General features: G+C 45.7%; 1 protein-coding gene across 1 annotated transcript in view; it reads left to right on the top strand.

The window, feature by feature from the left end:
• Window positions 1-12676, top strand: part of KPNA3 (karyopherin subunit alpha 3) — a 50423-nt gene that overhangs the window by 12111 nt on the left and 25636 nt on the right. The window contains exon 2 of the mRNA XM_032193238.1: window positions 5252-5296. Within this exon, the coding sequence (XP_032049129.1) occupies window positions 5252-5296 (45 nt within the window). The remainder of the gene's footprint in view (window positions 1-5251; window positions 5297-12676) is intronic.

Below are 12676 nucleotides of genomic sequence, written 5' to 3'. Positions count from 1 at the left end.
TGTATTATTTTCAGGAGAAACACACCACGTTACAAATTTGCTAGAGGGAATTTGGAAAATGTATTGATTTTTGATATACATTAGACTAAACTGATTAGTTGCTGGATTTCTTGATTTTTTCCTTGCCTGTTCAAGTAGTTTAATTTATTGTGCAGTTGAGCCTTTGCTTTAACTCGGCAGAAGTTAAGAGGCCAAAGAAGCTTGCTTAACAGACTTAATTTCCCTTAAAAGCTTAATCTAAATGCTATCCAAAACTTCAAAATACTTTTTTTGTTTCTTTGCCACGTGAGTGTGGATGGGCCATCATAAAGGCATCCAGAGGTGGTGTTGCAGCAGTGCTGCTTGCTTTTTAACCTGTAGCGAGCATCCTGTGCACCTTTGTACAGGGTTTCACAAACAGAGCTAGTGAAGTACACGTGGTTGAGCCAGAGGGTCCCAAGCGTTCAGTCACTTAAAAATGCTTCCTTAAATGTGTTGTTGGCAAGGGTTTCTATTACGATGATAACTCAGGAATTTGTAGGATTATCTTCAGGCATTGCATCCTGGTATCAAAAGTTCCACGTTTGGTTTGTCATCATGGGCTATCGATCAGCTGAAAAATTGGGAGAAATTTTCCTTTTCCATAGGTGTCTCTGATATCAAGCTTTGCGGTTGCTTGACATCTTGTTGGAGGAGAGAAACCAACTTTGAAACACTGATTTAATGAGAACCGGTGTGTTTTCTGTAGCTTCTGCCCATTAAGTGTATCAAAGACATTTTCAGGAACGGTGACATTCTCTGAAGCCACATTTTTGGGCACTGATTTGTGTAAACTGCTTCATTTTCAAGGCGTGATCTCTTAACAAATTTTGATCTTCTGTCAGCTTAGCATTGTTGTGTTCTGTATCAGCCTGAAACAAGGTTCCTCAGTTCGTTAGGTTTGACTTCTCAGCTCTTTCTGGCCATTATCACAAGGATGGGAGAGCCTAAAAAGCAGCTATGGAATCATTTAAATTCTCTTAGGGGGCGGTGCAGTGGCAGTCCTTAATGCAGCAGCCCTGATGTGCACAGTGACTTTGTTTGCTCCCATCTGAAGTCAATTTTGGTTTTGCTCCTTTGGGTCTGGAGGTTATTTCTCTTCGAAGTGGGAGATGTCAGGGGGAGACTGTTGGCATGGCACACTTTGCATCTGCCTTTGGAGGAGCATTCAGAAGTGCAGGGTGGAAGCGAGAACAGTAACTTACCTAACAACATCTAGTAGACCTTTTTTTTTTTTTTTTTTGGATAATTTTATAAGATAAAATATCAAGGAATTTGACGTTAAAAATACAGCTAAACATCTGTGTTTGACTTGATTTTTTTTTTTTTTTAACCCTTTTGTACCTTGAGAATGGTGCATTAATACCCTTGTGCTTAGGAGCTGGGTAGGGTTAGTTCAGATTCTGTAGGAATCAGCTTGTGTTTTGTAGGGTTGTGCTTATGGAGAGTTTTCCCTTTTTGAGATTCGGAGCCTGGCTTTTCAATCGGTGAGACAGTTCGGGTTTGTCTTGGGGTAGTTTTGGGATACGCTGCTTCAGCGTGACGTGAAGTTACATGTTCGAGCACGTTGAGCTCAGAAACGACTTGCTGGATATTGGAGATGTTGAACACAGTATTACATCCAACATCTCGCTAGGCTTCAGCTAATAGTGCCTAGAGAGATGTTAGCAGATGGCTGTCCTCCCAGCCTGAAAGCTGGTAATGAATCCACGGGGCTGGGATGCAGGATAATTGTCTCTACTCACTGTTTTAGCTGGGGAAAACATTTAAGCTGTGTGTTATGGTATAAATCTCTTTCAGATAACACATATGACCTCCATACGTGCTGGGCCTTGCAGGTGCTACGAAACCATGACATTCTGCTCGTGGTGCTGGTGCTTCCTTAAAGGAGGGCTCGCACCAGTCCCCAGGACAGCCTTTTTGTGCTGGTGGGTTATGCTGTGTTTACTTCTGGGGCTGTAGGAAGATGCTGATAACCTGCTGTATTTCTAAAACGATTCATCTGAAGCACAAGCTTCAAATACCTGCTTCTTAAGAAATGCCAAATAAGAACAAAAATTTGCCCCAACATGCTGAATTTTTAAAGATGCAGTGCCGACAGGAACCTCCAAGAGTGGGAGCCCGTGCATGAAGCTGAGGCTGGGCGATATCCCCGGTTATCAGCCCACCTGCTCTGCGAATGGAGAAGCAGCTCTGGAGCCAGCGGTGCCTTTTAAAGGAGGAAGGAAGGAAAGAAAGAAAGAAAATGTAGCAGAGCTGCTTTGAAAGAGAAACTGCGTACAAGAAGTTTAAAGGGAAATACAAAAGAACAGGTAAAAGGATAAAACTCAGGTAGCGCAGGCATTGATTTAAGACGCACATGAAAGCTCAGAAAATGTATGCGGCTACTAAGAAAAAGTCCCCAAAGCTGAGAGGCTCTTTGAAGCATCTTTCTAAAGAGTGGTGGTGCTCTAAACGAGGAGAAGATGGGAGGCTTCCTGCACATCAAATGTAAAACCATAATGGAGTAGTCGAATGTTTCGAAGAGCAGTTGGATAAAAGAAACAACTGGTAAAGAAAAATAGAGACAGAATTGTAATAGGATAGGATCAGTGGGGCTGAAATAATGGGAGCATGAAGCAAAACACTGACTGAAAAGCTGAGTGAATTATTTGCCTTCAGAAAGAAGCTCAGAGTATTCCCAGTAGAGCTTTTGTGGAGGGTTGACTCCGAGTAACCATCTTCAGTCAAAGTATTGTTCGAGGAGGTTTTACAGTAAATTGATGAAATGAATAGTAATACTTGCCTGGGACTGCACTCTGTTTGTCTTTTCTAAAGCAAATGTTAAGCTGCTGAACTGTGGAACGCAGCACATAGGTTTTCTTCCATTTCCCTTGCTTTTAGAATGGTAGGTGGCAAGTGTCGTCGTTGTCCCCCAAAGAGTTTGAAATTCGGTCTGTTTTTTTTTTCTCTCCTCAACAGAAAATCCTCTGGAGTGCTATCACATAGATTTAATGGAGGAGTGAATTCACAGAAACACAGAACCATTGGGGTTGGTAAAGCCCTCCAAGATCACCTGGTCCAACCATCCCCCTACCACCAGTGTCACCCACTACACCTTGTCCCCAAGCACCACGTCCAGCCTTTCCCTGAACACCCCCAGGGACGGTGACTCCCCCACCTCCCTGGGCAACCCGTCCCAGTGCCTGACGGCTCTTTCTGAGCAGAAATGTCTCCTCATTTCCAGCCTGAACCTCCCCTGGCACAACTTGAGGCCATTCCCTCTGGTCCTGTCACTGGTTACCCGTGAGCAGAGGCCGACCCCCAGCTCCCCACCCCTTCCTTTCAGGTAGCTGCAGAGAGCAAATTTGAAACTAAGTTTTGCTTTGCATCTGTTAGACCTTTGAGATTTCATAATCTGGCACTGAGAGCACTGGATCTGGCTGGGGGGGAATCCTAAAGGACACTGAGGTTAACGGATTTGTCTTGTGATGGGATATGCCTTAAAATTTAAGATAAGTAGGAATAAAAGACTTGCTAGCGGGAGGTCTCCTGGAGATTTTTGGTGTCCAGCACATTCAGACGGATGCAGAAAAGGAGCTTTTCTAGCAGAAATCTGAGACAAACCTGTCTAACTGCGTTTGTCATTGAAGTGCAGAGTTATCACGGGGAAGAAGTATTGAAAATCGTTTTAGGCTATTCAGTACCCTTAGATTTGCCTTAGTTATTAAGATAATTCAAATATAAAATTCTAATAGGACTTAAAACTGGAATGACTGGCCGAGCTAGTTGCCTGCAGTGACTTTACAGGTTCTTCGCCTCCTGTCCATTTCTTCCCTGCCCAGTTCCTTCCCGTTCCTCAGCAGCCTGGTCCTGTCGTAGCGAGCTTCTGCAGCAAGCTCGCGTGGTCGCAAGGATCCAAAGATTTAGCAAAACGATGAGCGTGGGGGAAGGTGTGCTTCTGGTAGGTGTTGCAGTGCTGGTGTCCCGTTCCTGCAACAAGGACCTGCCTTGTTTGCAGTCGCACAGCTCTTTGTGGATGTAAAATGCAAAGTGGCTGCGTGTACCTGAGGGGGTTGGTTAAGCAAGCACCGAACGGGAAGAGAAGCCTGCCTGCTGGGTAAGTCAGACGAGGCTAATTAAATGATTAAATGGGTCCTGCTATGCAAACTGGCTGAGAACAGCGAAGCCAAGCTTATATCCTACACGCTGAATCCACGTCCCGTACAGATTGATGGTGTGAATGAAGTCTGCCCCTTTCGTTTACCCATCTCGGAGCTTTAGGATGTTTGGTGTTTTCGTTGCTGGCTGATGGGGGAGTCCTGGTGGCTTCTCTGTGTGCTCCTGCTTTTCACTGATACCTGTTGACGTAGGGAAGTGATTTGCCCCAACTCAGAAGCACACGATAGTGGCAGTGAAGGTCAGTAGCAAGGACGGAACATAGAAAGCCTTTTAAAAGGCTAATTTTAGTTAGTGTGGGTGATCTTCCTAGGCTGCCAGCAGCCATCCAGTCCTGATTTTCTTCTGAATTGCGTTCCGATGCTATGTCCACTGAAAATGGAGCTAGGGAATCAATTTCAGCAGGCAAAAATTGTTCTTTCTGAATCTTCTGATCTCTTTTAGCTAAGAGGAGTGATAACTATTGAAGGAAGTACATCTGAGCGCCCAGTATCTTTGAGGAGCTGAGACATTTATGGGTTGGTTTTCCTTTACAGTGTTCAAGCTATAGATTCAGAGGAGACATTGTGCTGTTGTACTGCTTTGTTTCCTTTTGCTACGAGCCTAATCTGTCTTGTTGGGATTGAGCTCAGTCAGCTCAGCCATTCCTCATGGTTGATGGTGGCCAGATAGTTGGCGTGGGTTCTGTGTCTGGGCTGGGCGTGTGGGCATATGCGAATGTGGGGCTGCCTAAACCTGCACTTACCGCGTCTTCTGGTGTGCACACAAACCTCAGGAGAGTCATCCCAGTGAAACCGGGGGGAAGTAAATGTTTTCTGCCTCTGGGATACTGATTGTGGTTTGTAACAAAGCCTTCTGTGAGGCATGGAATCTTTTTTTTTTTTTAAAAAAAAAAAAAAAAAAACAACAACCTAAAACAACTCATGCATCTTGCTCGCAAAGCTGGGGTTGTGAATTATGCACACTGTTTTGCTTCTCTTTTGGTGAATTACTGCACTTTTGACCTAGAAACAGCTGATCCCAAAACAAAACTCTTGATATGTAATTCTCTTATTTTTTTTTTTTTTATTTACAGACTATGAGAAGACACAGAAATGAAGTTACGATTGAGTTGCGGAAGGTGAGTCTGCTTTTCTTTATCAGCTTTGGTACTTCTCTGTGCTTAAAATGCTCTGGTGTCTTTGCTAGATATTTTGCCATAAGGTTTGTTGTCTAGCCCCAAACTTAAATAGAGAATTTGTGTATATGTAGATTACAAATTGTGGTTTCTAATGTTAGTTTTATTGTCACTCATTAGGCTCACTACAGCAAAACAAGAGCACCGCTTTACTCCAGGGTATGGCTTGGGAATAAACCATATTCAGTTTCTGTACCAGTTCTCATCTTATTGTGAAGCTGTTAGCTGTTTGAATGCTTGGGGTCTATGAATGGGCAAGGGGAGAATCTTAGCACTTAGGAGGTGTGGAAGTTGTTGTATTGGGCTTATGTGCTAAGGTGTTGGTAGTGGAGGGGCTGCAGGGGTAGCCTCTGTGAGCAGAGCCCAGCAGCTGCCCTGTGTCAGATCAGAGCCAGCTCCAGCTGGCTCCAAAGGGACCTGCTGCTGGCCACAGCTGAGCCAGGGAGTGATGCTGATTGTGCTTCTGGGAGAGCAGATTTAAGAAAGGGGAAGAAAAAAACAAAACACAAAACCTAATGTGCAACAGCAGCTGGGAGAGAGGAGTGAGAAGCAGCCCTGCAGCCCCCAGGGCAGTGCAGCAGGAGGGCAGGAGGTGCTCCAGGCAGGCAGCAGCAGTTCCCCTGCGGCCTGTGGAGAGGCCCCTGGTGGAGCAGGCTGTCCCCCTGCAGCCCATGGGTCCCACAGGGAGCAGATCTCCACGCTGCAGCCCCCCCATGGAGAGGAGCCCCCGCAGGAGCAGGGGGCTGGGGGTGCCAGAACCCCGTGGGAGGGACCCCGTGGGGAGCAGGGGCAGGGAGGGACGTGAAGGAGCGGCGGAGACGAAGCGTCAGGGACTGACCACAGCCCCCATTCCCTGTTGCCTTGTGCCACTGGAGGTAGGAGTGGATGGGGGAAGGTGTTTTTAGTTTGCTTTTAGTTTCTCACTGTTGTAGTCTGTTAGTAATAGCCAATACATTTTATTAATGTCCCTACATTGAGTCTCTTCTGCCCATGACAGTAATTGGTGAGTGATCTCCCTGTTCTTGTCTCAACCCTTGAGCCCTTTGCATCGTATTTTCTCCCCCTGTTCCTTTGAGGAGGGGGAGTGAGAGAGTGTTGTGGTAGTTTAGCTGCCTCCTCTCGCTGTAAAACCACCACAGTTAGCATGTTTTGCTTTCTGGAAGTTACTGCTGCTGTACTGTAGAGGCAGTTAATTTTAGGGTCAGACTTTGGTTATATTGGGTAAATTCTAATATAACTGGGAAGGTTGTGGCAATAAGTCATCCAGTTCAGTGCTGTCTCAATACAGGACTTGTTGCACCCTTGTCATTTATAAGACATTTCCAACAGCTTTTCAGGGCACCTTAAAGGCTGGGCAAAGTGTCCACAAGCTAAACAACTTTTGGACTATACGTGTAAAGAGAAGAAGGAAGCTTTCTTCACCTTTGGGTACCTTCAGTATATTTGAGGACTGACGCTGTCCCCTGAAGTTCTGTCATGATGAGACAAATTCAGTTGTTCACTCTTTCCTGGGATGTTTTGTGTCCTAGATCTGACTTGTTGCTGCTCATCAGGTTCAAACTGAGATCTCCCTGGAAGTGTAGTGCCCAAAACAGGCCTCAGCTGAGGCTCACGTGACGCTGAGGACGGTGAAGGGCAGTTCCTAACGCAGTATTCCTATTTATATTGGGCATGTTGTTGACTCAAACTCAGCCTGTGATCCAGTGCATCCTTCGGACACTTCCTACAGTGCTGCAAAACAAGGGCAGTGGTTTGGGCTCTATTTGCATAGTTGAGTGAATGCAGAAGTTTTAAACCTGATTCCTTCTCGTCGTGTGAATTGCATCTGCTTCTTCCAGATGGTTTCTTGACTTGAATTCCTGTTCTCTTCCCCAGTGTGCTTCAGGGCAACCTCATTTTTTTTTCTATATGCTCTATCTTTCCTAATATTCCCCTTAGTGACTCGATGGAAGCGTGTGCTTTGAATATTCCAGCTACAGGCCAAGCTGCTTTGGGTCTCCATCTGATGCATCTCCCATTTGGCCAGTTGAATCACCGGGGGCTTTCTTAAGAGTACACACCCACCCAAATTATTTGCAAACCAAGAGAAACCAGAAGCCTTGCTAAAAGCAAGGTGAAGATGGAAGCTTGTAGATAGAAGCTCTGACTTTTTTTTTTTTTTTTTTGAGAAATCTTGTCCCTACTTATCACTTGATTGTGTAGGAGCTACCCAGAATCTCTCGCTAGTATTTTCTGGGCTCCTTCTGCTTGTTTTTAAGAAGAGAGTTGCTTTTTTGAGTTCTCCCAGAACCACTTCTGTCTCTCATTAGAATATCAAAAATAAATGCTTGGGAGATTCATCCTGAGAGTACAAGAATTAGTTAAAGAAATGTGATTGAACCCACATGACTGGAGAAAATATCTTATTTAAATACTTCCATGAGCATCATGTATAATATAAAGATTTTTTTTTAATGCTTTCTTATTTTCCTAATCAAAGAAACCAGCTGAACATGCCTGGAAATCTTGCGTAGCCTAACGTGGCTTCATTAGGCCTGATAGAGCCCAAGGTGCGGAGAAAGCTGGTTTTGCATGCAGTGGCGGGGAGCAAGTGAAAAATTAAATGAGGCACTTGCTACTGAAATGAAATCCAGGGGATGTGCTGAAGGCAAGGCAGTGGGTTGTTCTGTGGGGATGGGATCTGTGATGGACCGGTAATATGTGAGTGACGATGAGACCTGTGAGTGAGCTGCTGGTTTCTTTTCACTAAAAACTGTGCCTACACAGATCAGTTACACGCTGAGAGAAGCCTAAGCACTGGATTTAGGACAGGCTGTAAATCAAGAGTGACCAGCAGCTGCGGAGCCCTTCCACACGGGAAGTTGTGTGCCCAGTGTCTTCCACTGCGTGCGCCAGAAGTTGTGTTAATAAGAGAGCTTCAGTGTGCATTCGAGCTGTTCATTTGCAGCAAGGGAACATTGCTGGTGGGTGGCACCTGGCTTGCTTCGGTTTTCATCCGTACAACGAACACCGCTACCACAGCACGAGGGTAACGTCTGTGTTGGCATGACCTGAACAATCCGTCTGTGCCTCTTCAAGACAAAGAGGGAGCTTCTCTTAGTCCCAGCGCTCCAGATGCTGAGCGTGCACCTGGCTTCTGAAGGAAACAGGCAAATTGAGCATCTTCTTCATCCGTGCAGCTGAAGGACCACATAAGAACAAGTTTCTTTTGAATCAACTTGTGTATAAATATTAAATGCCTGGATCTGATGAAGCTGCTTACATGTCTGTTTTGGAAGATGGAATAAATAAATCGCCGCTTTGATCAGTACTAAACAATTACTGTGTGTCTTCCTGTGAGGTTCACTGCTCCCATACCACATGGCAGCTCTCACTCAGAAAGCATCTTTACCTTTTCAAGATTTTTTTCCAAGCGCTTGTTACTCATTTAGGAACTGAGCAAATGAAGCCATCTCTGACATAGCAGTGTCTGGCAGAAGCTTGGCCCGGGCCTGGGTTGGCACGGTGAGGCAGTCAAATGACACTCCTCCCTGTCAGGTGTCCTCCGGTTCCATATCAGCCCTGCTGCACGCTCAGTGCGTTGTGGCAGTGGGCTACTACGTTTTGGAAAGGATGGGTTTGATTTCTGGCCGTGCTGTTAGTGCAGTGATGGTCCAAAGAGCTTAAAAAGTAGCCCCTTCTTCCCAGACAGACGAGATAACGATGTCAGTTTTGGTTCTGGAGGCTGTCTTCAGAATTTAAACTGCTCAAGGTAGCGTGTCATGGCCCAGTCGGAGCTAGAAGGCTCAGTGCTTAATGTCAGCATTACAGCAGCACCCCAAAAGTGCTCTGTTAGCAACAGGGACCCTGGACTTAACTGGCAAAAATAGCTGGCTAGTGTCAATCTAAAACACGGAGGGGGGAGAAATAAGGGTTAGGACTCAGTTTAAGGCTGCATGCCTGAATGAAGACAGTGAGTCTGCTGTTAGGGATTCTCTGGTTCGTTTGGCTTTCTGTGAGGAGGAAACTCAACTTCACCTTGGGTCATTTGTGTGCTTTGGGAAGTGTAGTCAGTAGGGTCACTGGGTTTCATGCTGCCCTTCGTTTGAAGGGTTATGCTCCTAACCTCAGCAGAAACCGAGGATGCTGTCATCTTTTAAGGCCAGCTAACTAGAATCCTATAAACATCCAGGTCCCTCACAAGGTGTTTGGGTTATTTTTACTTTCTTGGCAAATTCAGCTGTCTCTGAGCTCATAGACATGAGCTCATGAGAGCCCTAATTGCCAGTTAAGATTGATGCATGACAAAGCAATTATTTTCTAAATGAGGGGTGGACTATGGGAGCCATGGCCGTGTCCTTTTTCTTCTTTAGCCTGTTCTCTGGCATGCTGTACTTGTCTCCAGCCTGATCTCCCTTCTGTAAGATCATTTAGGAGCTGGGCATCACTGAAAAGAGCCTGGCCCCATCCTCTTTGTACCTTTCATTCAGGTATTTATAGACCTTGATGAAATTCCCCCTGAGCTGTTTCCTCAGCAGGCTGAGCAGCCCCAGTTCCCTGTGCTCCAGTCCCTTCCTCATCTCCATGGCCCTTTGCAGGGCTCTCTCCATCACGTCCAGGTCTCCCCTGCACTGGGGAGCCCAGAACTGGACCCAGCACTCCAGGTGTGGCCTCACCAGTGCTGGACAGAGGGGACAGATCGCCTCTCTGGCAACGTTCCTCCTACGTCATCTTTGCTCCAGCCTTCCCCTGGTCTCTGGGACCTGGGCTTCCTGAAGACCACTCTTGGTAGTGAAGACAGAGGCAGAGATGATGTTCAGTACCTTGGCCTTTTCCCTGTTCTCACGTTTCATTCAGTGGTGGGCCCACATTTTCCTTCTTTCTTGATAAGGATACACGTACAGAAGCCCTTCATGTTGCCCTTGGCATTGCTGACCAGATTCGGTTCCACTAGGGCTTCAGCTTTCCGAACTCCATCCCTGGATGCTTGGGCAATGTCTCTGTATTCCTCCCATCCTTGCTTCCACCCTCTGCATGCTCCCTTTTTGCATTTGAGTTTTGCTGGGAGCTCTTCGTTCATTCCTACAAACCTCTTTGTTGGGATGGACAACCCTTGAGGTGATCCTTGAATGTTAACCAGCTTTCTCGGGCCCTAATCCCACAATATTCTTCCAAGCAGGTTCTGAAAGAGACAAATATCTGCTCTCCTGAGGTCCAAAGCTGCCTTTCACCTTCACAGTCCCAAATTGTTTGTTGTTGGACTGTACATCCTTAAGGATGTAGGCTCTCGTGTTGATACCCTTGAGTTGTAGGACAATCAGATTGACCTTTTTAAGCATTTTTATGGCTTTCAAAGCTTTACAGTGCTGTTAGCAGTAGACAGTTTTGCTGTGGTGCTGTGCTGGTGGATGCTTTATCATCTCTGCTAGGAAGCTGTCAAGTTTTGGGTGTATGGCTGCTGTTGTTACGGTTATAGCTTAAGATCTGGGTGTTGTTTTGGGGACCAGAAAACCCACACTGACTTCCCAGATGGGCAACGTGTAATTGGTTATAAATGTTTGTTGCACAGCTTTGTTGTAGTTTATGCCACAGTCTGGATGGAGAGGAGATTATTGCAGGAAAGAAGTGGGGTGGGGAGGTCAGACTGAATTTTTGGAATATTTACTTGCCACTCCAGGCAAGCAGGGCCCAGGAAAAGATGTCTGATCTTGAAGCATTGTAATAACTGTCCTTAAGACGCAAAGCCTTGTACGTGATGCTAAGTAGAGAAATGTTGCAGAGGGACTCCTTTAGATGAGATAGCACGTCCAGATGTGTACGGAGTTTATTAATAAAGGCCTGGTTACTGTAGGAAAAGTCCTATTTGAGCTCCTAGGAAAGATGTAGATCTACTTTTCTTCCCTTCTGCAGATCACTGCTTATTGTATTTGCCTGGAGAGCCTCCTTATATGCTGACCAAATGGCTGGAGAACATGTTCCTGTGTCGTCATCTCAAGGCTTTTGGATTGTTTTATTTCCTTTGTCACGTTCTTAAATCCCTGTAGGTATTGAGGAGCGCTGTGGCAGTGGGTAGAGCCACAGGTAAAGGTTTTTAGATGATCCCTTTACCACCCTGAGGTTGGAGCAGTAGGCACTGAATTTCCTTTACAACGGACTGCGTCAGGTGCTGTTAGGCGCTCCTCCCAAATTTGAAAAATAAAATAAAATAGGAATTATGTTTAAGTGAAACCTAAAACCCAGCTCGTTCTGTCACAACAGGGACAATTTAAAAGGGACGGCCAGGCAAGCTGGATCCACCTCCACCACTGGCCTGGCCCTTCAGTCTTAACTTCAGTTTCTTCCTACTAGAGGCTGAGTTCCTGGACCTTTCCATGACATGAATAAATAGTTGATAAAGATGCTTTTTACCTGAAGGCGAGTATTTTATTGTTATTTCTCACTTCAGACCTTGGAGCTTCTCAATAGAGGTGAGGCCCTTTGTAGAATTTTCCCATATAACAAATGGGAGTTGCTCTTCATATGACAGGGGTTCTTCTTCTGTTGCTTTAGAAACTTACTTGCACTGATGGGCATTTTTTGAATCCCGTAGCCATCATCCAAGAAAGTAAACAAGAAGTACCGGGATCTGCAGGATTTGCATGCTTACTGGTCAGGATGCTTAGCCCTCCCCCTGCCAGGGAAACAGACATTTTGGGTGCCTGTCATCGAAGACTGTACACGAATCATCATGGTGGGCAAGAAAGAGCACTCGTGGTGCAGTTCCTGTTGTTCCTATTTGGTGATTTTGCCAGGCAGGCGTGTCCACAAACCTGTTGTTTGTATGGAAACATCTGTAGGCTGCCGTGGTGTGTTCCCTCCCTTGAGAATCATCCACTTGGAAGGAGAAGACCTGCTTGGTTTCCTTGGTGACGAGAACTCCCTTCATCAGGGATCCCAGCCTGACGCCTCTCCCTTTGAAAGATCTCTCACCGGTCCTTGAAGAGAATGGCTGTGTCCCAGTATGCTCGTTTGCCTTCGGCTTCACCAGAGGAGCCTCCAGAAGAGGCTGATGATGTGATACAGGCCATAAAAAAAATGAGATTTGTCACAATATGACAAAATACAAACATTTTACAGTCTCTTTGAGTTGCAAATCATATTCTTTCACCTTATGCAGGGGAATTTCACTCTATGAGATTCCTGTATACAGAGCTTGGTGATTTAGCAGACCCAAAACTCGATACTTTTCAAAATGGACACAGCTGTTTCAAAGAGCCTTAGAGCTATTTTTTAGGACCAGGAGGTTCCACGGACATTTTGAATTTATAAGAAGTGCTAGTAAGGATAGCTTTCCTTCCTAAGAAA

The sequence above is a fragment of the Aythya fuligula genome, chromosome 1 (assembly GCF_009819795.1).
Source record: "Aythya fuligula isolate bAytFul2 chromosome 1, bAytFul2.pri, whole genome shotgun sequence".
Lineage (NCBI taxonomy): Eukaryota > Metazoa > Chordata > Aves > Anseriformes > Anatidae > Aythya > Aythya fuligula.
Note: the sequence above shows the minus strand (reverse complement) of the source record. Positions and strands in the feature narration are given on the sequence as shown.